Raw genomic sequence first — 23,603 nt, forward strand, 5'->3', positions numbered from 1 at the left:
CGAACAGCCTCTGGTACCGGTTCTGCCGGCAGTGGACTCGGCTCTGGGCGTGTTGCGAGTGTAAACAGGTTCGCTATTGACCACCGATAGTGAGCTGAACTTTTCCGAGACCCAAAGTTGTCAGGCAGCGCATCTTGCACGCATGCGCATCCTCCTCTCCAGCTCTAAATAAGAGTTAAAACAGAAACGAGGTGAGTTCCACATTTTTATTAAACAAATTGCGCCTAAATACCAATTTGCCGTGGTCAACAGCGGCGAAATTAGAGCAAGCGACGCTGGTTTCCCCCCCCGAGCGGCGTTAGTTCGCCTCATTTTCACTCAGATTTAAAACGGCGAGAATAAATCGGGTTTTTTTTTTTTTTTTTTTCTTTTTTTTCAAGTTTCTATTGAAGAAATTTTTATTCAAGCAACAAGGTGAAGCTTTCAACTGCGGCGCGTCGTAGTTGCGAATTTGTGCGCCAGTGTTGGAAATAACTGTGTTTTGCAGGAGGCGTTTTCCTATTGTTATTAACCGGGAAACTTATTTATTGAAGATTGTCCTTAGCTGGCTGCATCCAGTCACAATGCTACGGCTAACAGTCGAGCCTTCCTCCCTGCGGTTGAACGGAGCGAGGCTAGCTGGCTGCTAGCTTCGTGTCAGCGCTAGCTAGCAACCGGGGCTGACATTCCGTGACAAGGGGAAAGTGAAGAAAATAACCCGGGTGACAGAAAACACCAACTCAGAAAATTTCGCCACAAGCATTCGGTCCCGTTCGACGGATGGCCGATTCGCACCGCTTGTTTAAATTCGCAACTCGAGTAATTTAAATAGTTTAAACGTGTTGGTGGCCTCTTCTAATGCTCCGCCATTTTGTATAAGACGAATGCTAATCATGGGCGCTCTTACACTTTATTTATGGCTAGAATAAAACTGGGGGATTAGTGCGATGTCAAAGTCCCGCCGGGTGTTAAAGCTCTGGGTTTTATCTGTTTTTCCACATGGTTATGAGCACTGTTGAAACTGGGAAAAATCACTATTATTCTGTGTTGAACATGCGTCAACACTAAAACGTTATATCACAATATTGGTGGGATTGAAACGAGTTTAAGTTTGGCCGGTCTCTCTAGAAAACAGTGTTATCCCAACACGTATTAAGTAAACTGTCCCCTCAGTTGTTAATAAGCGGACAAACTGCCGGTTTTGAGAGATACTCTTAAAACGAGTAAAAGAGCAACTTATGTTGTTAAGCCGCAGTTTGGACACCTTTCCTCCTTTTTGTCAATGATAGTGATAAAAGTTCACCGTGATGGGGCCGTTTGTGCGCGTATTTCGCCGTTACCTGTCCTGCAAAACAATATTATTATTGACTGTTTTGTCTGTGATCGAAGTGCATGGTGTCTCCTGCAGGGCGCCGCACGGTCGCCCCCTACCGGTGATGTCGGTCATTGCTGTTTACAAGTGCAGGTAGAAAACTGCGGTGACTGTTGGGAGCAGTTTGTGGATCCCAACACACAGAAGCCCCGGCCACTGAATACCCCACCTCCCCCCCACGCTACAATCACGTAGGGTGTCTGCTGGTTCTGTCTGACAGTGAGTTTGAGCACTGGTGTGTTCTTTTTTTTCCTTACAGGTTGGGGATTTTAGTGGAGTGGGAATGACTGACACTCCACCCAGTGACTGCCCCACCCAGGGAGCTGAGTTTGACATGATGAGTGCTCTGGATTGGAAGGACGGTATTGCGACACTTCCAGGCAGTGATATCAGGGTGCGAAAATAAATTTGCGATCCTGTCGGCGTTTGTGCCGATGCAGAGCTGAGCGTAAAAACTAAAAGGGTCTCGCGTTTTGACAAAGAGGCAAAAGAAACGTTAAGTCCGGGGGGGGGGGAGTTGTCGAACAGATTCTCTTTTGTTGCAGAGCAGAATGACCTGCTGTTCATCAGATCTCAAGTTTTTGTTTTGCCGTCCTCCAGTTCCGCATGACCGAGTTCGGGACTCTAGAGATTGTCACGGATCTCGAGGTCAAAGGGCAGCAGACGGAGCCCAAGTGTGAGACCTTGGACCCAGTACAGTCTCACACGCCCACCCCTCCGCCAGAGACCCAGTCACAGCTCGGCACGGCGGCCGCCTCTTCCAACCAGAATCAGCCTGGGTCGTCTCAAGCTAAAGGTAAACTAGCACGTTTAGAACTTTAGAACTCACCAGAGCTTCTCGGGGTTCTTTAGATGTTTCTTTCAGTCATTTTCTCAGGTTCATGTTTGTTTGCCCCCCCCCCCCCCCCCCCCAGGCCCCGGACCTGTGCTTCTTTCACTGGAGGAGGGTCCCAGTATGGAGGGCCCCAGCGTGGAGGTCGGGCCCAGCGTTGAAGTGGGATCTAGCGCAGACGCTGGCACAAACGGGGAGCTGTCAAGGTGTCAGGCCTGTGGTGGCAGCGTGGCCCGGGACGCCCTCTTTCAGGGGAAATTCTGCAGCTCCGTCTGCGCTCAGCCCTCCAGCGGCAGGTAAAAGCACACATCCGGTAACCAGGAACGCTGCAAGTTTCTGTTTAATCTTCCTTTGCTGCCAGGTTAATCAGTATTGTATCCACAGGTCGTCCCCGGCAGAGACCAGAGAGAGTCAGGCGGCGGAAGGCGAGAGGCTTGGTAAACGGGTGAGGAAAAAGAGGAAGATCTACATGGATTCCGGTGATGAGGAGGAAGAAACTCAGGAGGAGCCGGAGGTTAGAGGAGCCATAATATCCTTTATCATGGCAGGATGTGCAGTTTGGCTTCTGACCTTTTAACGCCTTCTTTCATTTCTGTCTTCCAGGAGAAAACCAAATCTACTAAAGGCAGAAGAGGAGCCAAAATTGCCAAACTGGGTATGATTTGCTGCTCATTTGCAATTAAACATCCGTTATTGTGTGAACTGGAAATCACCTGACACCTGTGAAGTGAGGAGACCTGAGTTTCCTTCTCTTTATTTCAGGGACTGGCCCAGCAAATAAGAAGCGGGCCTGGAGCTGGCCTGTGTACTTGGAGGAAGAGAAGGCCATCGCAGCTCCTGTTAAACTATTCAAAGAGGTAATTTTGTCTCTTAATCACAGTTCAGGTTCATCTCTTTCTTCTCTTATCACAAAGCCGCCTGATCAGATAAAGCGGTTGACGGTGCGTGTTTGTCTGGCAGCACCAGTCGTTCCCTCAGAGCAGGAATGGTTTCAAGGTGGGGATGAAGCTGGAGGGGCTGGACCCCTGTCACCCATCGCTCTTCTGTGTTCTGACCGTCGCAGAGGTATGAACGCCGCGCGCTCTGACTCCGCCTCCAGCCCTCCTCCGTGCGCTAATGCCTCCCCTCCCTGTCTGTGCCCGTCAGATCCAAGGTTATAGGGTCAGGCTCCATTTCGACGGGTACCCGGAATGTTACGACTTCTGGGCCAACGCCGACTCCTGGGACCTGAAGCCAGCTGGCTGGTGTGAGAAGAACGGCCACAAGTTATTGCTGCCTAAAGGTGAGTACGAAGGAGCGGCGTTGCCTCCGAACGAGCCTTCTCACTGCGCCCGTGTTCCAGATTGTAAAGACGGGGAGTTCAACTGGAGCATGTATGTGAAGAACTGCCGGGGTCAACTCGCCCCGAAGCACCTTTTCAAGAGCCTCAACGCCGTACGTCCGCCACGCCGTCCACCTGCAGCACACGTTCACGTGCAGAGTCTCGTCTGTGCCACGGACCGTTTCCCTCTTTCCTTTTATCGCAGTCTGTGACGCCATCCGGGTTCCGAGCGGGGATGAAGCTGGAGGCGGTGGACAGGAAGAACCCGTCCCTGATCTGCGTCGCCACCATCGCCGCTGTGGTCGACAACCGACTGCTCATTCACTTCGACAACTGGGACGAGACGTACGATTATTGGTAGGGTGACGAGCCAGACGAGGAAAATGCCAACAGCGAGAGATACTTGGGAACGTGGCTATTTAAGAAAGGTCTTTGATGTTTCTCTTGGTTTCCGTTGCTTTGAAGGTGTGATGCCAGCAGTCCATACATCCATCCCGTGGGCTTTTGTGAAGAGGCCAAACTTGCTCTGACCACTCCAGCTGGTCAGTCAGAACAGAAACATTGTTGTTGTTTTTTTTTAAAACGTGCACACCATTGATTCCACACGCCCGTGTGCTGTTCTTGCCCTCAGAATATAAACACCCCAAAGGTTTCTCATGGGAGAAATATCTGGAGGAAACGGGGACCCAGGCTGCTCCTGCCCGAGCTTTTAAGCCGGTACGAGTCTCACACCGACGGGTCTTAATTTCAGGCACCGGAGCCGTTTGGATAAAGTCCTGATTTAATTTGGTCTGTGTCTTCAGCGACCCCTTCATGGCTTCCAGATCGGGATGAGAGTGGAAGCCGTTGATAAGAGAAACCCCATGCTCATCCGTGCTGCAACTATAGTGGACACAGAGGACCACCGACTAAAGGCAGAGCACCCCCTCCCCCTCCCAACTCCTCTAACATGCCCAACTGTGCTCACCTTTGATAAGATCCAACCTTTTTCCTTCTAGGTACATTTCGACGGCTGGAATTCGGAGTACGATTATTGGGTGGAGACCGACTGGCCTGATCTGCACCCTGTTGGCTGGTGTCAAAAAACAGGCCACCCGCTGCAGTACCCCAACGGTGAGAAACTGCCCCCCCCCCTCCCAGTTAACGAGCTCACAAAGGTTACAGGGGTATTTTCAGCTCTTAGTGTTGTCTGTAAACTCGATTGATTATAATTCCAGGCGTCTCTGTTGATGCTTTCACTGTTTTTCTGCAGGCACCAGTGACGCAGTAGCACCCCCAGGACAAGGATGTCCAACCCCAGGATGCAATGGGGTGGGACACATTAGGGGACCCCGCTACGGGACTCATTACACGTCAGTGAAGCGGCGCCATCTTTATATATTATTTTTCTAGAATTGCTTCTTTTTTTTTTTTTTTATTCCAAATGCGTCATAGAAACCAGTCTCGCTTTATTTCTGTGTGGGCTGACGGTGTGAACGTGGCGTGTCTGTAAACTGACTTTTGGTTCTTATTTTCCCTGGTTTGCAGGCAGGTGAGCTGCCCGTACTCGGAGATAAATCTCAACAAGGAGGGCTTGTTGCCAGATCGTCTCGGCACAGAACGACCCCTCACGCTTCACGGTCTGCATTCTCGCGGGCGACGTCCTGATCAAAATGCAAACACTACAACGCAGACGTCGTCCACACCAGATGCTGATCACTCCCAGAACAGGTACGCGGTGGAAAGCCCGGCCGGAGGTCCTTAAACGCACCGCGGTTTTGCTTTGAAAGTATCCAGCAGTCCCAAGAGAACTCCTATCAGTGTTTTGCATGCAACTCTACCCTCAGTGTCCCCACCTGAGAATGGGTTATGTGTTGCTAGGAAACCAGGGATAGAAGAAGCTGAGCAGCCGGGGCGCAACAGCCAGTCTGAGTCGATAGGTGGAGCTAGCGAGCAGAGCCAAAATGGAACAAGGCCGAAACGGTACAGCCAGCAAACGTCACTGCAGCTGCAGCGGAACCTTGGTCCTAAATCTTGGTGAATTTATTAAAACTACATTATTTTCTGTCAGGACTGCTCCTGCTCCCAAATACCTGAAAATGCACTATGTCAAAGAGGAGATCGGCGACGGTAAAGGTATCTTTGACTCCAACATAAAAATCAGATTAAAGCATGTAACTCTAAATCATCACTTTACTCAGAGTTGATTTCTCCTCCCAGCCGCTCCAGAAACCATCTCCCTCCAGCAGGCCCTCCACGAGTCTGTGTTCTCCCCCGGCATCTCTGTGTCTCCCCCACACCGGGTGGCCCTCTGCTGGGACAAACACTGCCAGCTGCTCCCTGAGGTCCTGGGGCTGACTGCCAAGAGAGTGGCTACTTGGAGCGCCGAGGAGGTCAGACATGCTCAGAGAGTCACACTGTTCCAACGCATGAAAACCAGACGTAAAAAAAAAGAGGTTTAATCCAAATTCTCTCCTCTTTTTCCCTTAAGGTGGCCAGTTTTGTCAAAGGACTGCCCGGGTGTAAAGAACACGCTGCGACGTTCAAGACTGAGGTAATACCATCGGTCAATATTGTCAATATTAAAGTGTCATTTGTAAAATCTTCTCTCTCTTTTTTTTTCCTTCGACAGCAAATAGATGGCGAGGCTTTTTTGCTGCTCACCCAAACGGACATTGTCAAGATCCTGTCGATCAAATTAGGACCCGCCCTGAAAATCTACAACTCTATTCTGATGCTGAAGAACGCAGACGAAGAGTAAATAAACAGTGCACAAACGCTCACTTGCTCCGCTGTGGTTTAACCAACATTCAGCTCAAGGAATTTGTTCCAATCGGCCCCAACCGCCCCCCCCTGAAGAAAACAAGGGTTTTGTCTGCTGGACGCTGCATATGTGGACCCGAATGTGACCCGATGTGAACAGTGGCAGCCGTCACCATTGGGAAGGTCCATCTTTCCCCAGCTCCCCCCCCCCCCCCACCCACCCTCTCTCTATGATGGACTAAACAGATCAACCCTGAGGGAGAGTTTTAAACGACAGCCTGAAGATTTGCTGATTTTTTTGTGTCTGTTTACCGAATTGTTAACAAAAAAAAAGAAAGAATTCAGCACCTTCAATGCATCTTAACATTGTACAGAATCCAGATTTTCTTTTGTGTGTGTGTACATGTGCATCAAAGCCATTGCTTCCCCCCTTTTTAATTCAAATTATAACATTGCTGGAGCCCAGCTGAAGGAATAAGGTGTGAGAATCACTGTTGCTTTAGTTTTAGCAACAATGGGTTTTTTTTTTAAACGTTGCAAAATACAATCGTAGGTCGGTTAGTTTAAAACGTGCAGCACTATGTAATTACACTCTTGTCCTCTAGATGGCAGGAGCGAGTCACTTCCACAGGCCTAAAGGACCAGAGTTCGTTTCAGTCGGAGCTGGCGGAGGCTTTGATTGAATGGGGATGTTTAAAACCGTGCGTGTGCGTGTTTGCGTTATGAAGATGTCATTTCCCACCAGCCCGTGTGTGTTGCTTTACTGGTCAGGCTTGTGACAAGCAGCGCTAAGGGCTAAAAGTTAAATTGAGTAAACTTTGCATTCTTTTGAGGTGGAACAAACCAGCTGCCCTCTGTTATGGGAACACACGGTTGAGAATGTTTAAAAGTCAGCCTCTCACTTCTTTCTTTTATAAAAATGTATTTTACGTTGAAGTGACCTCCATGTAAATAGTGTACATCTAGATGTCGACTCATCCATGCTCGGTTATGCAAAGGTTTGAAATCTGTCCACAGGTGGGAAAAATAAAAATGGTCAACATGAACCTCATTTCATAAGAAAGGTTAAAAAAAAAGTCTTTCCAAATCAGCGCAAACTTTGCGTTGGAATGTGTACATGAGCAACTGTTTATATGCGAACGGCTTTTATTTATGTAATCATAATTTAAGAAGTAATGCTACGCTGTTTTGGCTCTGGGGTAACTGGCTGTTTAATGGAAATGGGTGAAAATAAACAAGATGCACAATGTCTGCTGCCCTCATTTCAACTGGAGTCACGGCTGCACACAAAACCCCCAAACTGAAGCGTATCTGCTCCATCTGGGATCTATTTATTTACAGTAGTGAAGAACGAGGACAAGTTCGGTCGGATGTTTCATAGGTTCAGGACACAAGCCAGTATTTGGGCTAGACTTCATTTCCCCCGTCATTCAAAATCCTAGTTTACAGGATTCACTCTGAACTAATTATTTGACAGGACATATTTGTCTTAATGCAACAGAGCAAAGGAGTGTTTGGATCATTTTCTTGATGACCATCTAGCACTTAAGATAATGTATGTTATTGAATAATATTTATCATAAGCGACTACATTTCCCATAAGGCAACGTTGCCGCTGATGATTTCCCCAGAGATTGAAATGTGCCATTCTAGCAGAATGTCATGTTGAGATTGGGCAACAAATGTCCAATAAATCCCACCCCTTCCCTTTTCTTTCTTTTGGGGGATTTATCCGTTTTGTATGCTCTACAGTCCACCCACGCCAGATTATTCGGTTTTTTTTTTTTCCCCCAGACCTTAATCTGCATCTTTTCACGCATAGACGCTTAACTAAGACTGAAGTTCAATTTCACAAACCAAAAAAACAAACAAAAAACAAATCGCTTGGAGAATTTAAAGTGGGGCAATAACATCAAAATCCAAATGCAGCTCCAGACCGCTCATACAACATAGTTCAAACCCAGTAGCATGATTTTGAATCACTAAGAATAACCGGGCTCGCCGTGGGACTGGTCTGGACCCGCCGCACACATTCCCACGACCCCTCCTCTACATGCAGGACACAAATCAAAACAGAGGCTGCGATCGGCGCACAAGCAGAGAGGAGACACGGAGAGGAGGCAGCCGCTTTGCACCACTTTGAGTTACACTGTTATATAGTAGGAAGCCCCCGGGCTGCGCAGCACCAGAGTACAGCCGGAGATGGAAACGTGCTCATTTGGCGAAGATTTAGACGGAAGGCGGCGTTTAGCCGCGATCTAAAGTAGTGGAACAGAAGAAGAGGAATAGCCCGAGTCGTTTTTCCTTTTGGATAATGCCGAGGAGCCAGTTTCTGCTCCGGATTCACGTCCAAAACGAGGTAAGTGAACGTCTCATCCCGCGCGTTAAAGTGACCCGTTAGTTGACTGCAACGGAGTCAGCAACAGAAATGAAAGGAATCAAACGTGCGTGCGGGAAAGGCACTTGAAAGGCTTTTTCATCCGCGCTCGTGTCCTGTTGAATCACCCGTTGTGCTCATTTGCCCCGCGGGGGGAACTGCAGTGGATCACGCGTGCCGCTGGAGCGAGCGCCGCGCTAATGTGGCTCTATTTTCTTAAGTGCAGGGAGAGGAATCAAAGGGTCGTTTTAACTCGCACGATGATGAATGTTTCAGTTCCAGTTGAGTGGGGGTTCAGAGAGCCCGCTGCTGCAGAGTCTTTGGCTGCACCAGAGTTGGCATCTCATTAAATCAGCCACATGTCTTATTAAAGGCGAGATTTCCTGTTGAGTGTAGCGCACGTTCACACATCCTCCCCCCCTTCATCCCGCTGCTCCCTCCTGATTCTCTCCAGTCCTCATTTCTGCTCTATCCCTCCTCAGTCTGAAACCAGAGGATGACTGCGACCAGTCCCGTGTGCAACCCGGCTTCCTCCCACTCGTCCCAGTCGTCGCCCGTTTGTCTCCCAGCATGCCGCAGACACCTGAGGAAAAGCAACCCCCTCCGGACCAAGTTGCACCTGCGCTCCGCCCCGGGGGTCTGGCTGCTGCTGGGGGTCGTGGTGGTTTTGGTGGGGATGGGTGTTGCGGTGGCGGGCTACGTGTCCGCCGTGCCGAAGCCCGCGGGGGGGCGAGGCAGCACCCACACCGAGAGGATGAAATTGGCCGGGCCTGTGATCATGGGAGTGGGTTTGTTCATCTTCATCTGTGCCGCCACGCTGCTGTACGAGAACCGGGACCTTGAAGTCCTCAGACTGGAGACCCCTGATGACCTGGAGGATCTGAAGGGGGGGAGCGGCTGGGAGGATTCCCTGGCCAGCTTCTCCTGTCAGGAGAGGTGGGAGTGTAGAGATGGGGAACAGGAGTGCTGGGCCACTCCGGCCCGCGCGCTCCCGCTCTCAAACCAGAACTGCGCTCCTCCTCTTCCTCCGCCCCACGGGAACGCGTACAACATCAGCAACAGACCGCCGTCGCCCTCTCCGTCCACTGTAGGAGGCAGGGGAGGAGAGGACGAGGAGGACGAAGGCAGATCCACCCTGCTGGCTCGAGTTCTGCACCACCAGGAGCCAAATCCTCACCCTCCCTCCCCCTGCTCCTCCATCTCTCGCTCCTCCGTCTACTCGGATTCCTGCAACTCCAGCGAAGCCAACTTCAACACGCGGACAGGCTCGGCTCCGCCGCCGCAACACTGAGCCGTGTCCCCCCCCCCCCCACCGTCTCATGAAATATGCATGACGAGGTGAACTCGAACATGCCACACGCACGCCCCGAAGGGCCCGCGATCCTCAATAAACGGATGAAGGGCGCGCTCGTAGGTTTCGGAGCCTCTGATTGGTGCAGTGAGTCACTGTCTGTGAAGAGCGTGCTCGTCCTGCATCGTGCTCTGACTCACGGGGCTGTTGTGTTTGATGACAGCCCGAACCTCGCTCCCCGTCTCCCAGCTCGCCCCCTGCCCAAATCTCCAAAAGCGGCCGTTTGTTTGACCATATTAGGTGGTGAGCGGGATTGCTGAAAACTTCTCGGGGTGCCATGACGCGCTCCCGGACGCAGGCACGTCCTGGTCTGGAGACAGAGGAGGCAGGAAAAGGTTTGGGTAAGAGGATGAACTGGATTAGTTCTCCAATGGCTCTTTATCTAATCTCGCTCATGCTATAATCTGCTCGTTATCTGAGGAAATTTTGTGTCTGCATACACAAAAGTGGTAACTAAGGCCGCTCACCCGACACCTACAAGCGCGCTATAAATACCAGCTGTTGCTCCGCGTACACATAAACGTGGATAATATTTATAAATCAAGTAAACACGCTGCTCGGACGACTCAAGTATGATGAGGTAACATCTTGAAAACTTCCAAACACACGGTGGCTACAAAGTAAAGAGCAGTGACTTTTAAACACGCGGTGATGCTGTTATGAGCTATTCCTGACGCAGCCTGAGAAAAACGAAGCGTCGCTCTCCCGCTATCCCGACCTTTCATCTTCTCACTTCATCATGCGGTTCCTACGCAAAATATTCCACCCTCCGCAGCAGCTCCTGTACAAGAGCCAAAAACAGGCCAAAAAACAATGCTGAGTGAGATGTTATCGGCTCTAATTAAGCTGGTTTGAGCGGGCAGCGATTTAGGATTTTAATTATTTAACTCCAGCATCTAATTACGCAGGGGATCAGTCAGGGGGGGAGTTTTATAGGTGCTTCAGGACTGCAGAGTATTTCCTTGTTGTTGGGCCCATGCTGGGATCCTGCCGTCCAGATGAAGACGGAGCATTTCAGCCCTTTTTCCAAACTTTACTTCCCCAAAAGCTCGACGATTAGCTCCGCCGTTCTGTTTCAAGATGCTGGATTTATCTCTCAGTAGCAATGACGAGCTGGGGAGAGATGTGTGAATTTTGCAGCAAGCTGCAAGCAGCCTCCTTCACACCCATGGCTCAGAAACAACAGCAGCTCTCCACGTTCTCTCACATGCACAAGTCCATGTCGGCATGAGCAGCTCTAATGTGTTTACATTTAGAACGGGAGGATTTTTCAAATTTACAGTCAAATGGTGGTTTTGCTTCCAGGCAGTGACGGGAATGTTAGTTACCACTCGGCATCGTGAAGCTGTGAGGCACAACAATGCTGCAAGGGGGTATTTTAATCTTTGAGCGGTGATATTTGAGGCTCTGGATGAGTGTTTTTGTACTGGATCCACTCTTTACATTAAGGTACTTCACCAGTTGTGACCAATGGGACTGAACGTGAGAGAAATGTCATTACACACATGTAAATTAGATGATGAACTCTGCAAAAGGTTATTATTCCTGTAAGAAATGACGGCGACTAATATTTAAGTGATTGTTTTTATCCCTAAATGTCTTTAAATGTGACCAGAGCAACTTCTAAATTTGACATCAGCACTGCAGCATCACAAAAACACCAGCAACGCTCGGGGTTTCTCATTTGCACTTGTGTGTGTGTGCAACATGAGTGTTACATAATTCACCAAGATGGGTTTTTGCTGAAAACAGAACTGTTTTTTTTGTTGTCTGAGTGATGACCGTGTGTGTGTGTGTGTGTGTGGATACATATCTGAGCAGACATACAGGATATAAGCTGCTTAACCGTGTGCTGACTCAGGACGCATGAAATCTCTGTACCTTAAGGAAGAGAAGAGCTATGATCAACATATTTTGCTACAAAAGAACTGAGGGACTGAGGATGGACTCTTTTAGACTTCAACCTTTAAAATAAGACGCATCGGCCAGGCAGAGGCAGCATTTCCACCTTCGTCTGCATCTCCAACACGGCGTCAGCAAACTGAAGAGCAGCTATCTGAGGATTTAAAAATACCACTGATGCTGTATCTGTCAAAAAAAGCTAATAAACCAAACATTTTAAACATCCCGAGGTCCTCCTGGCTGCTCCGTATTCTTCCACTCTACACAGGCGTCGCCATTCTTGTGTGCGGTGCTGCAAACTGCAGCACAACCCCTACATTTGCTTCACCGTTGGCTCACTGGCAGCTTTTCAGTAGTTAGGGGATGGAACAAACAGCAGGTCAACTACGGACTAATCCAATTTCAACCTTCTGGGCTCCACAACAGTCCTCATGGTGCAGTCAGTGGTGGAGGTATCAGGATGAAAGGTCTGATGTTCTGTGTTTTTGCCATCGTGGTGCTCATGCCTGCCCAAGGTAAGACCACATTTGATTATTACTGATGTGGAGAAAACAATAATATGACTAGAACTGATTGAGCAGCAACATCTACCTTTGCCTGCACTGCTGGGCCACCGTTTAAAAAGGTTGAATGTGCTGCACGATCCACATGGAGATGCATAATATACAGTAATGAATACATTTAATTCACTGTTTAGTGTATAACAGATCGGGTGATCACACAAAGATGTGGCTTGATGCTATTGCTGCTTTAAAATTGAAATGAGTTGAATTTGGCCATATTGTTAAATATAAAGATTACACAGGATAAAACCTCAGTACACAATGAACAATTTTGTAAGAGCAGTAGTCAGGAGGACAATTGTATCCTATAGCTCTCCCTAATCAGTCTAAATTTAGAGAGCCTGTAGTCACCTGACACAAACATCCTCCTCACTACTCCTTTGTCTTCACCCGAGATAACATTGTGTAAGGAGATGAGAGATTGGATAAGGAAGGTGAAGTCCACTTATCCCATAGCCGGAAGATTTAAGTCCTGGAGCCAAGTGTGTGGCAGGACCGAGGCCAGCACGTGTGCTCTTCGAGTCAATTTCAAGGATAAATCTCAGACAGAGATGCTGATACAGCCGAAACCGGCATGATTCCATACATTTGGAAAGGCCATCACTTTAGATAAAACGTCCAAGTTATTACGAGACCAAATTGAAGACTTGAAAGGAATCAGACATAAAAAATTCAACAAAGCCGCGACCCTTAGAGATTTTTTAGTGCACATTCTGCCAATAAGTCACTCATGTTAATGAAGAGGCCTATTTGCATTGATGTGTAGCAATAATTGTACTCCTCTGAAAGATTAGAGGATCTGGGTGTGTCCCGCTCTGGGACCGTGGTCCTGCAGCCAGCTCTTTCAATTAATTCCAGTACCTGTTTGGTGAAAGACTCGGAAAGAAAGGCTTGGAGTACATCTTGAATAACAATGACTCAAAGAAACCGTTTCCAGACTGCAGCAGAATAAACAATTATATTTCTAGGACTCTTGAGCGCTCAGCAGCATGTGGGTCATCACAGCGGTTTAAAATCCTTCTGCCAAATATCTACCCACCAAGAACCCGAACAATCCCTTTAATCCCTTCGATGCTCAATCAGCCTTGTTAATAAAACTCAATAGTCACTACACACGTGTCTTATTTTGTTGGGGTTTCTCGGCTCAGGTGAGGAAGACGAAAAACCAGAACACCTCATGGACTCACTAGGACATGAAGACAAAAACGACTTTATGAAGTGTTTCCAATGTGACCTGGGCTTTTGGGACGTCTGCTATACCACCAAGACCATTTGCAGTCTCGAGGAACGCTGCTTCACAGGCCGGGGGAAGGCAGGTGTGACGAAGGGGATGTTTTTCTGTTAGCAATCTGACTTTACTGCCTTTCACATAAAGCTTGAACAGCACCAAATGGCCGTGTCTTCGCAGGTGATCTGGACATCAAGACTTTGGGCTGTGTGAAAGCAGAGGAGTGTGGTGTGGAGACCACGGTGCAGCTCTTCGCGAACAAAACCATATTTGTCATTACCAAACACTGCTGCGATACTCCCTTCTGCAACTCAGCGCACAAACTTCTAAAAAGCACATTTTTCTATCTAGCTGTGGCTTTTTTGGCCACCTGGCACATCACTGAAGCCTCGGCGTCAAGCTAATAAACATTTAACAGTTATTTATATTACCAAAAAACAGTGTGAAGTGATGCTTAACACTTGAAAACATGTCAGTGGTTTTACAGACTTTTTGTACCATTAGTAATGAAATTGGTAATGTTATTTACATTAGAAAAGTTGTAATCCAAACAGTGAGTGTAAAGTAAAGAAGGGCTGCTACAACATATGCAGCACAAAAAGTCAAACACAACGTTTAGCATGCACGTAGATGAATGAGTTCTGTTTGTAATGAAAACATTAAAGAGACTGAACAAACCACAGGGCTGTCAAAATGTGCCGTCCATGAAGGTTTAAGTGTGATTCAGCAGCTCGCCGGCAGAGGGCAGAAGCTCCTCCTTCAGAAAGCGCTGAAGGTCTAAATCTTTGTCATCCAGGTCAAGACTGAGGAACTTCTCCACCACAAACCTGCATCTGTCAGTCACAGATGGTTACTTGTTAGGCTTCTCACCCTTTCACTCACCCCTTTTCTCTAACAAACCTGTTTGCCTGCTCATCTGTAGATGCTGTATCAATTCGTTTGATAGGCTTCCCGGTGCGGTGGAGTTCAGACACCTGCCCAGACACAGACACACTCATCTATGTGTACATGCATCTGTGGTGCTGTGTGTTTGCACATTTTTACCTCCACTCCTCTCTGCACAAGGCTCGGCGGCAGGCCCGCCAGTGTAGCGATGTTGGCAGCGTAGCTTGACTGGCAGATGCCTTCCTTCAGCTGGTAAAGAAATACCAACTCATCGCCATCTACTGCTGTCTCCAGGGTCTGGACTCACACACAAATAAAACCCCACGCACACGCACAATTTTAATGAGGTAGAATAAAATGTGAGGCCTAACTACTCAGTCATGTAAAACTTGTGCGGCTGTTTTTTTTTCACAGCGCATTAGGTTGCCATCATAAAATGTTAATGATCATTCACAAAATGCTCCAGGCTATGGTTGTGTAAGCTCGGCTGAGTAGCTCTCAGTACCAGCAGTGACAGAAAACCAGAGGAGGGTAACAGGCCCAGTTGCAGCAAACTGTGGAAGTTGGTTGCAATCAGCACATGAGGTACATCCACCGCCGCTTTCTTCAGCCAATGCGAAATCGATGCTGCGAGCAGCGACAATCCATCCACCTAAAAGAAAGCATAACGCAAAACCTACAGCTATGAAAAAACATAAGAGTTCACATAAAGGTGCGCCGCTGCCAGCATGATGAATACATTCACGGACCTTTAGCGCAGCATCTGGTCTCTGTCAGCTCTGGAGGAAAATACCTGGCTAAATAATTCAATATGTTGACCAGCTAGTCACAGTTAAGACTGCTGTTGTTTGGAGATGAATACGTCCTGCTTGCTGCTGAGAGTGAAGCAATACTGGCAAAGTTAGAGACCAGACAGCTACTTGGGTTTGAGATTTCCACTGCCACTTTCACATAATAACTGATTTGTCTCTCTATAGTCCTTTCACTATAGACTGTGGTGATTTTCTTTTATTGTCTTGGTCTGTAGTTTCAACACAAGGATTTCTTCGAAATAAAATTGGGTCCCGTCAGTCCCTCTCCAGAGTAAGCTGGCTGACAGTGATGGAGGACAGAGACCATAAGGATACTCAGAGCACTCTGAGAGTCTATAAATGTACAGAATGATATGTGCTACATCTACAGATACCTGTACTGGAAGGTAAATTAAAAAGCTGCTGAGAGCCAGCATGCTTTATGACTTTATAACTTTTGATTCCTTTGCCTGTAGTTGGTGCAAATCTGCTGCACCAAACAGCTTCTCTTGGTTGGTCGGGGGATGGATGGCATGTTGGGCAGAGGATCTTTCTCGTGCCGTGGCTCCAAATTAGATTATTTTGGCTGGGATTCGTTTCTGATGCCTCGTATTAGCGGAACTCTATCCTTGTTCTTTGTATATTTGCATTTAATTCACAAAGCTGGAATGAGTTCTTACTGTGTTTGTTCCTTTTCCAAATTCATCGATGAGAACTAATGAGTTGCCTGTGCTGCTGTTGAGAGCTTGGGCCATCTGGAGAGAGACACGCGCGATGGTTTATTACACACTGCTGTTTTATTTTGGTGTGAGTTTATGTTTGGCTGTAGGCAGCGGATGATTTATAAAATGTCTTAACAGGTGGAGAGAGTGGGAGAAAACCTGGAGGGCACTTGGTGCTGGAGGTTTTCCTTTATTTCCACACCCACACTCTCTGACAGATATAAACACAATGAAGGCAAATGTGTGTGTGTGTGTGTGTCGGGTGGGGGCACCAGCACCTGGTTAAGGTCTATCATAAATGTGCTGAGGCCCACCGACACGGACTCTCTGCTCTGCATGCGTGTGTAAATTCCGTCCACCAGTCCAACCTCTGCCTCCTTTGCGGGCACATCTGAACCAATCAGAGCCATGAACACGATCAGACCGACCTGGAAATGCCCAATCAGAAACCAGTCTCCAGGTTACCATTATATGGTTTAAATATTTCAGGTCACTAACTGTTGAGACAACGTTTTTCTGACAATCTCACCTGTTTCAGGTAGATGCTTTTGCCAGAGGAGTTTGGGCCAGTGATGACTTTGACTCTGCCCTGGGAATCTAAGCTCCGAAAGGAATTGGGCACAAACACTGGGGAGCACAGCTCTAACAGAGGATGTCTGACAAAAAAAAAAAAAATCACGCTGTCTATGGCTTATAAATAAATGTAAATAATGTGTAAGAACTATGCTCTGTGCTATTTTTTGTTAGAATTGCGCCTTACACTGTATCACGACATGATTGATACCCATGTTTAAGAATAACTGGGATCCCTGGAGCAAGACCGCCTACCTGGCCTCCATCACTGTAATCCTCTTGTGATTGGTTAGTTTCGGTGAGGTGTAGCCATACTCCTGGGAGGCACTACTCATTGCCATCAGACAGTCCAGCTCAGCAATGAGATCCAGAACCTTCACATCAGAAGCAATTAACACAATGACTCTTCTAGATGTTGTGAAATGCCTCAGGAACAATGGTTATTGGTGTTTTACAGTGAGCTCTGAAGCATAAATTTAAGCACACCTTGTAGAGAGAGGCACTCCTCCCGAGGATTGAGTTCTGCAGCTGTGTCATTACTGCAGTCTCCATGTCTGTGAAAGACACATTGCAGAAATATACTGTTTATAGTTAACAGTGTTTACCAGGCAAATAAGACATGTATCCCACCTCTGATGTCACAGTGCAAGTCCCCCAGAAGGCTGTCTAGCTCTTTGGTTCTCTGGCTACGGTAGTGCAGTCTGTCCTCTGACAGAAACTGGGCGGGGCAACATGAAGCAACGCTGAGTTCGACAGCATGTCGGCAAACATAAAAAAATATGATGATGTATCACAAACCATAAAATCCAGCCCCTGGATCTCAAAATCCTCTTTTTCTACCATGCTGGGAAGGCGAGGGAGAGAGAGAAGAAATCCAATCTGCCGGAAAGAATTGGAGTTTGATATATGGGCAGAGATATGTGCGCTGGAGAAGAACTGTTTTCACCAAATCAGATCTGAAACACAGACCAGAGGGATGTAGATGACACAGCACGAGGTGACACGAGTGTCCAGCTGCTCCAGTTCTCTCCTGGCAACATCTGTTAGGAAGTCGGACAACCCCATCATTTTCCTCTTCTCTGGTGGAGGAAGGAGAGTCATTGGGAACCTATCAATGACTCGACGGAGGCGAAGGTAATCACGTCTGAGGATGGCCAGTACATACTTTCATCGATAGCAGGGTGCACGTTCGCTCTGATGGTGAAACGGTTCTCAGCTATACTGGCTTCAAAATCCACCTATAAGTTTAAAATTAGGGACAAATAAAAAATATATATATCGGCTTGGATACGTTTCACATTTGCAGCTGAGAATTAATGGGTGGTACAATTCGATTGATGAGGGAGGCGATGTAGTTGAGGTCATCTGAGAGGCCTTCACTGATATCACGGAACAGCTGAATGGACTGCGGAAGGTTTCGTACTTTGTCCCTGATACATACTGCACTGTAGACCGTCTATGAAAACACACAAACACAACATTCTGCAAACAGTCTGTCTCTCTCGCACACAATATGAAAATTCTGCAGCTCAGACCTTGTAAAGACTCTGCCAGTTGCTCACTCTGGTGTGAGAAAGAGACATCCTCCTCAGCAGCATCTAATATGCACAGTAACATGCACAGTTACACACAGCACAACAAAAACAGATGGCTAAGTGGAGCAATGCTTAGAGCCTGACTGGAATGTTGCTGATGTTGCGGAGCAGAGACTGCAAGGTGCTCAGTGCATCGGAGTTCTGCGGTGATGCAAAGAAACGTATAACTTCCTGTCTCCTGTGTAACACAGCAAGGTCCTGTGTGGGCCGTAGAAACCACTGGCTGAAATAAAAGTGGGCGTCTGGTTTGTTTTTAACAACTGTACAAATAAACAGGAAACCCTTTTAATTTCTAAGAATAAATGTGTGAATACATAAAATCGACAGGAGCTCCTTCATCACATGTAGGTTGATACTATTGATGATGACATACAGAATCTCTGTTTTGGCCACAGTGAAAACAACATATTGTCCTAGTTTCTTTTTAAAATCCAATATTTTCTTCCAAAGTACAGTATTTTTTTTGTTGACTGTACTCAAACACGTAGAAGTCCTCACCGCAGCAGTCTAGAGCCAAACTTGCATTTGCAGCGGTTCAATATCCCTGCAACAAACAAGGGAGAATGTTTCCACTGACACCAGCACTTTTGCCAGAATGATGTCTTCAACTGAAAAAACAGCAAGCAACACACCATAAAGACTCAGTCCTTCCTTTTCACCTGAATGCAGCTTGTACACTGATGGGTGAAGTTCTGATTTAAATATCTGCAGCACACTGGAATAAAAACAATATTCAGTTTCAGTTGTGATGCTAAATTTGCACTGAGATGCTGTTGATTGCGTACTTTCATTTATTCTATTTACTATGTAATTGGTTGTTTTTTTTGACTAATTCTGGATGTATGAGTGGTATGTGCTGAACGTGTTGTCTGTGCAGAAAACCCCTCTACCCAAGACAAACTTTAAGATAAAAGGATTATTAAATGTTACTAAATTTAAGGCTGCACTTTGCTGTATATGTAAACTTTTAGTGATAAAACACTTACCTGTAAGTGTCATGGTCTATGCAGATGATACCTTTACTATTTTGGTGAAAATGTACAAGTGATAAAGAGAACACTGTTAATTTGTAACACCTTATATTATGTAAATCAGATTTAGTTACTGGAAAAGCATGTACATAGCACTAAAACCTCAAAGGAGAAAGCCAATATGGATGTTATTATATAGGAAAAAGCACAAATGCACATCATTGTTGCCTGTAAAGGCTAAAGAGAGACAAACAGTGGATCACATAATTTACTTTATGGTTGTCACTAGGATAAATTTGTTATTGCAGTCTCATGTATGTGTAGGAAGCTAAAGGAATATACATCTTACAGTGTGTAGGCATGGAACTGCAGAATGGGAACACCAACACTGCTGTCCTCTAGCTCCACTCCCACTCTCCTCCTGTCCAGACATTTCAGCAGAGCACCCACTGTCCTTAACTACACAACAAATACTCACAGAATTGACATTTCATGATCACCTGCTACACATGGACTGGACTCGTGGATCTGAGAATATTTAAAGAGCTGGCTCACCATCAACGGTGAGTCAAAGGAGATGCAGGAGGAGAGGTAGGCCATTTTCTCCCTCTCAGAGATGGAGACAGGAAGGAAGGGCAGATGTGCAGAAAGTAACCTCTGCTTACTGACCTTCAGATCTCCAGTGTTAGGAAAATAAAATAAGCCATTGCAGAAACACATCCTGAATAAATAATAAACTGAATATTGTCAATGTGTTTGTTTACCAAAGTCAACATATGGATAAGTAACAATTTCAGGCTTGTAGTCTGGGTTTGAGCCTGGAAAGGAACAGAGATGCCAAAGCAGCATTTTCAGAGTGCTATTTGTGAAGCAATGTCCCACAAAAGATAATCTTCATATAATTGCTCTTCCACTCATAACTAATCTAATTCCATTCTTGTGACCAAATCATTGATAAAAATCTCCCTAATCTGTTTCCCAAGACATGTTTTTTTTTCTCCTCACCGAGTTGTTGCAGGAAGCGAGTCATGCAATGCTCCTGCTTCGCACTGGTTATTATAACATGGGGATTCACCTCCTGTAGGACTAAACAGAAAAAAAAACATCTTTTAGCCTTTTAGCTATACTACCACAAGTAAGAAGTCAATTTAGTGCTGGACACAGAGCTGTTATTTGTGCCAAGAAGATTAGAAGCTGTCATAAAATGTGAAATTGTACCTCTGGCCAGCAGGTGGAGCTCGTGGTCGTCTGAGGTGTCTAACATGTAGTGAAGAGACGAGTCCTTATTGTCATAGAAACAAAGGCCCAATCGTCCATGTTGGGACAATACACTCAATAAAACCTGAGATTAGATAGGTACATGAGTTTTAGTAGGCGTGGTGCCTCTATAATCTTTCATTACACGAGTGTGAGGTGTTTACGTACCAAAGAGGACTCTTCCTCTTCATCAGTATCAATGCCCGTTATACCAAAAACACCCCTCGCACTGTTCGTTGATGATTCCTGAGCTGCCATGACGAGCTTAAGACATTATTAACTTTTAGAACCAAAAGGAAATAACCCCAGTTTTCAGCAGCGTAACGTACATTTTCTCTATATTGTCACTCACAAGCCGAGGATTAGCATTTAGCAACAGTCGATGTTACATGGCGGTATAAACCACTCTTTAGCGCAGCTGTTATTATTTGATTATCAATAAATTGCACATTTGTGAAGGACAACTTTATTTACTCCACGAAATTTACCTGGATATTCTTTTTTGTCTTTTATGTTGTTAGTATTGTTAAATATAACTCAGAAGTTGATAATAAGGGGAACACCTTTTTTGCACGCGCCTTCTTCCGTTGTCAGGGCAACATTGTTAATAAAGTCTTGTTCAACAAAGTTTTGGAAAAAAAGACCCAAAACAGATAGATAGATAGATAGATAGATAGATAGATAGATAGATAGATAGATAGATAGATAGATAGATAGATAGATAGATAGATGAAAAAGATTTATACAAAATAGACTACTACATAAAAGCTGGACAAGAAATACTTTGGATTTTTAAATTACATTACAAAATATCCCAAAATATAAAACATACAAAGCGTACATAAGGTTTATTTAAAGTATTAATGAAACTGGGATTTCCTCAATAAATCATGTTACTTTTAAAATGTTTAGTTACATTTCTTAAATAAAGTGTAATGAATACAGAAATGAAATTATAATTTTGTTTAATTGTCCTAAATATCTTGAAAATATATTTTGCCGCAACATTAGTAATTTTCTGTTATTGAATTTCTATTTGATTAAATTGAGAGAACCTACACCACACAACAATAACAACTTGTACTTACAGTGATCATGATTTATAACAATCGAAAAGAGTCAGAAATTTGCTCTAAATACATACAAAAGAAACATTTGTGTACTATATAACTGTGTAAAACATTATTCCTTCACTTCCAAATATTTCTTCGGCACCTTTCAGAAAAATATTACTTACACAACCCAGTGAATCACTGACATGTCACTGCAATAAATAGAATAAATACAATGGCATATTCACATAAAAATAATTCTTGTTCCAATTCCAATTGTGTGCAGGTCTTTTCATGTGTGAGTAGACAGGAGATAGTGCCTGAGAGGTTGGGGTAGGGGCAAATTGCAGATTTGATTGTGCCTTTGTTGCCCTAAGTGCTGTTGAATAGCGAGGGCGCATAAATCCATCAGGGCAGGAGGATCGCCTGCAGTGGAAAGAAAACAAAGTCAATTTATGTTTCAGTGATTCAAAGCCAATGTGTGTGAAAAGTCGCTTACGTCTGGCGCCGTTCAGGTAGCGCAGCCGTATGCTGGCCCCCCCTCTCACGCTGCTCACTGCGGGGAACAGATCCACTCCACCGGGGAGGTCTTTAAAAGCGACTCCCAGAAAGCTGCCGTCAACGCTGAAGCCGAGAGTTCCTGCGTCAGCATCCAGGACCAGCAGGATGCGCTCAGGTATGGGCAGCGGTGACTGCGCTGTCTTTGTGTTAGCCTTTAGCCCCAAATGCTGCGTATGATCAAACTTACACCTCCCTCGTCGCTCTGGGTAACGTCTGAGTCTCTCCCCTGCATGCCAGAGCTGGTTGGTTCTAAGTTCCCATCCCCAGGACTCTGAGTCTCCCCCTATAAGCACATTATATCCTGGGGCCTGCAGGGGGCAGTTCTGCCTTGAAATGCCTAACACAGCATGGCTCCCCCGGTGGTTTGGATTCCAAATCACCTCCCAGATATGAAGCCCAGTTTTCACCCCCGTCTCTGCCCTCACCCCATCGCTGCTCCACTCAACAGGTAAACGTGTGACTTCCTGTTTGCAGGGCGACAGCTGGAAGTTTGGGGAGTGGTGGACGGAGCTCCAGCGTGAGCATTTATCTCCTGGTGCAACTGGAGGGGCCTTGAGGGTGATGGCGAGGCGAGAGGACACTGGGACAGCCAGCAGAGGGAACTCCGATGAAGGGGTGGGAGGACTGGAATTTACCCTGTTACACAGCCAGACGGACAACAAGAGCCCCATTGGATCAAAGAGTTGCACTTTTAGTGTTTCAAATCTAGAGGAATAAACAGTAAACTGTGTTTAATACAATGAACCTATATTAAGGCAATAGTTACTACTTTAGCTACTAGTTTAATGGCTACTCAACTAGTACACAAAGTGGACTTTTATTAGAAATTGTTCCACATTCAAAGATAAAATAAAACAATGACCTAAACACACAGATTAATAAAAAACAAACAAACAAATAAATAAAACAGCCAAAGACAAAACTTTCCTTATCATATTTAGATGCGATTTAGAATTTAAAAAGACTGAGATTGTTCAAATGTGAACACATTTCTCCACTTCCACTTACCAGCAGTAATAAAATATGTATAAATTATGAGTTATTGGTCCAATGATTTAACCTAGATCAGCATATTTCAGGTATTTTAGGGAAAATGATCCGCTGCAGTCTCTCACCAGCTGTTAAACAGAATCCTTCCTGATTGTTCCGATCTCGCCCCGCATCTGCGTGTTTATACCAGGCTCTTATCACGCATTATGTGCGTCTGTCATTAACGTTACCGCCCCGAGGACGGTCCATCACTGCGGGATGACGCCACGCATAGCTGCGGTGACAAGGACGAAACACCTCCTGACTTCTCTGGAAAAATAAAGCCGAGAAACGTTTAGGAGTCAATATGGGGGAGAATAAAGAGGTGAGGGGGGGTTGTTGTAATTCCATCAGACGTTTCTCCCAAGGGTTTCTTTCATCGCATTCTGTAGTGGACGTAAACAAAAATGGCAAAACACAAAAAGAGAATCAAACTCGGGCTTTTTATTAGCAAGAAGATGAAAATAAAATAGAAACCAAATCGGCTCATTTTTTCCAAG

General features: G+C 46.0%; 4 protein-coding genes across 15 annotated transcripts; 3 read left to right on the forward strand and 1 right to left on the reverse strand.

Moving 5' to 3' along the window:
- The first annotated feature begins 54 nt into the window (after positions 1-54).
- On the forward strand, positions 55-7,065 carry l3mbtl1b (L3MBTL histone methyl-lysine binding protein 1b). 6 transcript variants are annotated; one of them, XM_011605645.2, is made up of 23 exons: positions 61-191; positions 1,388-1,444; positions 1,611-1,745; positions 1,952-2,147; positions 2,266-2,479; positions 2,568-2,697; positions 2,787-2,838; positions 2,946-3,040; positions 3,144-3,248; positions 3,330-3,465; positions 3,526-3,617; positions 3,710-3,861; positions 3,970-4,046; positions 4,136-4,221; positions 4,308-4,418; positions 4,503-4,617; positions 4,757-4,856; positions 5,032-5,214; positions 5,365-5,466; positions 5,555-5,619; positions 5,704-5,876; positions 5,975-6,037; positions 6,116-7,065. In XM_011605645.2, exons 3-23 carry the CDS (start codon positions 1,635-1,637, stop codon positions 6,242-6,244), a joined length of 2,487 nt encoding a protein of 828 aa, XP_011603947.1. In that variant the 5' UTR covers positions 61-191; positions 1,388-1,444; positions 1,611-1,634; the 3' UTR covers positions 6,245-7,065. The 6 variants fall into 6 exon arrangements, with proteins under 6 accessions (XP_011603946.1, XP_011603947.1, XP_029694050.1 ...); XM_011605644.2 differs by lacking the exon at positions 1,388-1,444 and having other exon boundaries at positions 55-191; XM_029838190.1 differs by lacking the exon at positions 1,611-1,745 and having other exon boundaries at positions 1,388-1,570.
- Positions 7,066-7,598: 533 nt separating this feature from the next.
- On the forward strand, positions 7,599-12,099 carry LOC115250279 (transmembrane protein 200C-like). The gene is made up of 2 exons (XM_029838201.1): positions 7,599-8,605; positions 9,106-12,099. Exon 2 carries the CDS (start codon positions 9,120-9,122, stop codon positions 9,912-9,914), a length of 795 nt encoding a protein of 264 aa, XP_029694061.1. The 5' UTR covers positions 7,599-8,605; positions 9,106-9,119; the 3' UTR covers positions 9,915-12,099.
- Positions 12,100-12,205: 106 nt separating this feature from the next.
- Positions 12,206-14,101, forward strand: LOC115250280 (protein Bouncer-like). The gene is made up of 3 exons (XM_029838205.1): positions 12,206-12,391; positions 13,588-13,755; positions 13,848-14,101. The coding sequence occupies exons 1-3, from the start codon at positions 12,337-12,339 to the stop codon at positions 14,069-14,071; spliced, it is 447 nt and encodes a 148-aa protein (XP_029694065.1). The 5' UTR covers positions 12,206-12,336; the 3' UTR covers positions 14,072-14,101.
- Positions 14,102-14,351: 250 nt separating this feature from the next.
- Positions 14,352-23,327, reverse strand: msh5 (mutS homolog 5). 7 transcript variants are annotated; one of them, XM_029838193.1, is made up of 28 exons: positions 23,190-23,327; positions 22,013-22,710; positions 20,950-21,939; positions 20,630-20,725; positions 20,423-20,546; positions 20,210-20,290; positions 19,969-20,022; positions 19,760-19,881; positions 19,554-19,663; positions 19,220-19,255; positions 18,866-18,948; positions 18,732-18,777; positions 18,318-18,456; positions 18,174-18,236; positions 17,966-18,094; positions 17,804-17,876; positions 17,608-17,717; positions 17,437-17,517; positions 17,269-17,356; positions 17,125-17,192; positions 16,894-17,012; positions 16,595-16,721; positions 16,344-16,493; positions 16,024-16,098; positions 15,058-15,204; positions 14,712-14,849; positions 14,568-14,641; positions 14,352-14,500 (listed from the first exon to the last, which is right to left on the reverse strand). In XM_029838193.1, exons 4-28 carry the CDS (start codon positions 20,717-20,719, stop codon positions 14,380-14,382), a joined length of 2,448 nt encoding a protein of 815 aa, XP_029694053.1. In that variant the 5' UTR covers positions 20,720-20,725; positions 20,950-21,939; positions 22,013-22,710; positions 23,190-23,327; the 3' UTR covers positions 14,352-14,379. The 7 variants fall into 7 exon arrangements, with proteins under 7 accessions (XP_029694053.1, XP_029694054.1, XP_029694051.1 ...); XM_029838194.1 differs by having other exon boundaries at positions 18,318-18,411; positions 22,013-22,779; positions 23,190-23,321; XM_029838191.1 differs by having other exon boundaries at positions 22,013-22,779; positions 23,190-23,321.
- Between the last annotated feature and the right edge of the window lie 276 nt (positions 23,328-23,603).

Source organism: Takifugu rubripes, chromosome 7 (genome assembly GCF_901000725.2).
Source record: "Takifugu rubripes chromosome 7, fTakRub1.2, whole genome shotgun sequence".
Taxonomy (NCBI): domain Eukaryota; kingdom Metazoa; phylum Chordata; class Actinopteri; order Tetraodontiformes; family Tetraodontidae; genus Takifugu; species Takifugu rubripes.

Excerpts from the sequence above, each read along its gene's own strand:
- LOC115250280 (XM_029838205.1), top strand. The coding sequence starts at position 12,337 with ATGAAAGGTCTGATGTTCTGTGTTTTTGCCATCGTGGTGCTCATGCCT. Across the intron at positions 12,392-13,587 it reads GGTGCTCATGCCTGCCCAAG|GTGAGGAAGACGAAAAACCA; the intron begins GTAAGACCACAT and ends TTCTCGGCTCAG. Across the intron at positions 13,756-13,847 it reads CACAGGCCGGGGGAAGGCAG|GTGATCTGGACATCAAGACT; the intron begins GTGTGACGAAGG and ends GTGTCTTCGCAG.
- msh5 (XM_029838193.1), bottom strand. The coding sequence starts at position 20,719 with ATGGCAGCTCAGGAATCATCAACGAACAGTGCGAGGGGTGTTTTTGGT. Across the intron at positions 17,877-17,965 it reads CCTCCCTCATCAATCGAATT|GTGGATTTTGAAGCCAGTAT; the intron begins GTACCACCCATT and ends TTAAACTTATAG. Across the intron at positions 17,357-17,436 it reads TCCAGGGGCTGGATTTTATG|TTTCTGTCAGAGGACAGACT; the intron begins GTTTGTGATACA and ends TGCCCCGCCCAG.
- l3mbtl1b (XM_029838188.1), top strand. The coding sequence starts at position 1,262 with ATGATAGTGATAAAAGTTCACCGTGATGGGGCCGTTTGTGCGCGTATT. Across the intron at positions 3,466-3,525 it reads CAAGTTATTGCTGCCTAAAG|ATTGTAAAGACGGGGAGTTC; the intron begins GTGAGTACGAAG and ends CCCGTGTTCCAG. Across the intron at positions 4,618-4,756 it reads CCCGCTGCAGTACCCCAACG|GCACCAGTGACGCAGTAGCA; the intron begins GTGAGAAACTGC and ends GTTTTTCTGCAG.
- LOC115250279 (XM_029838201.1), top strand. The coding sequence starts at position 9,120 with ATGACTGCGACCAGTCCCGTGTGCAACCCGGCTTCCTCCCACTCGTCC.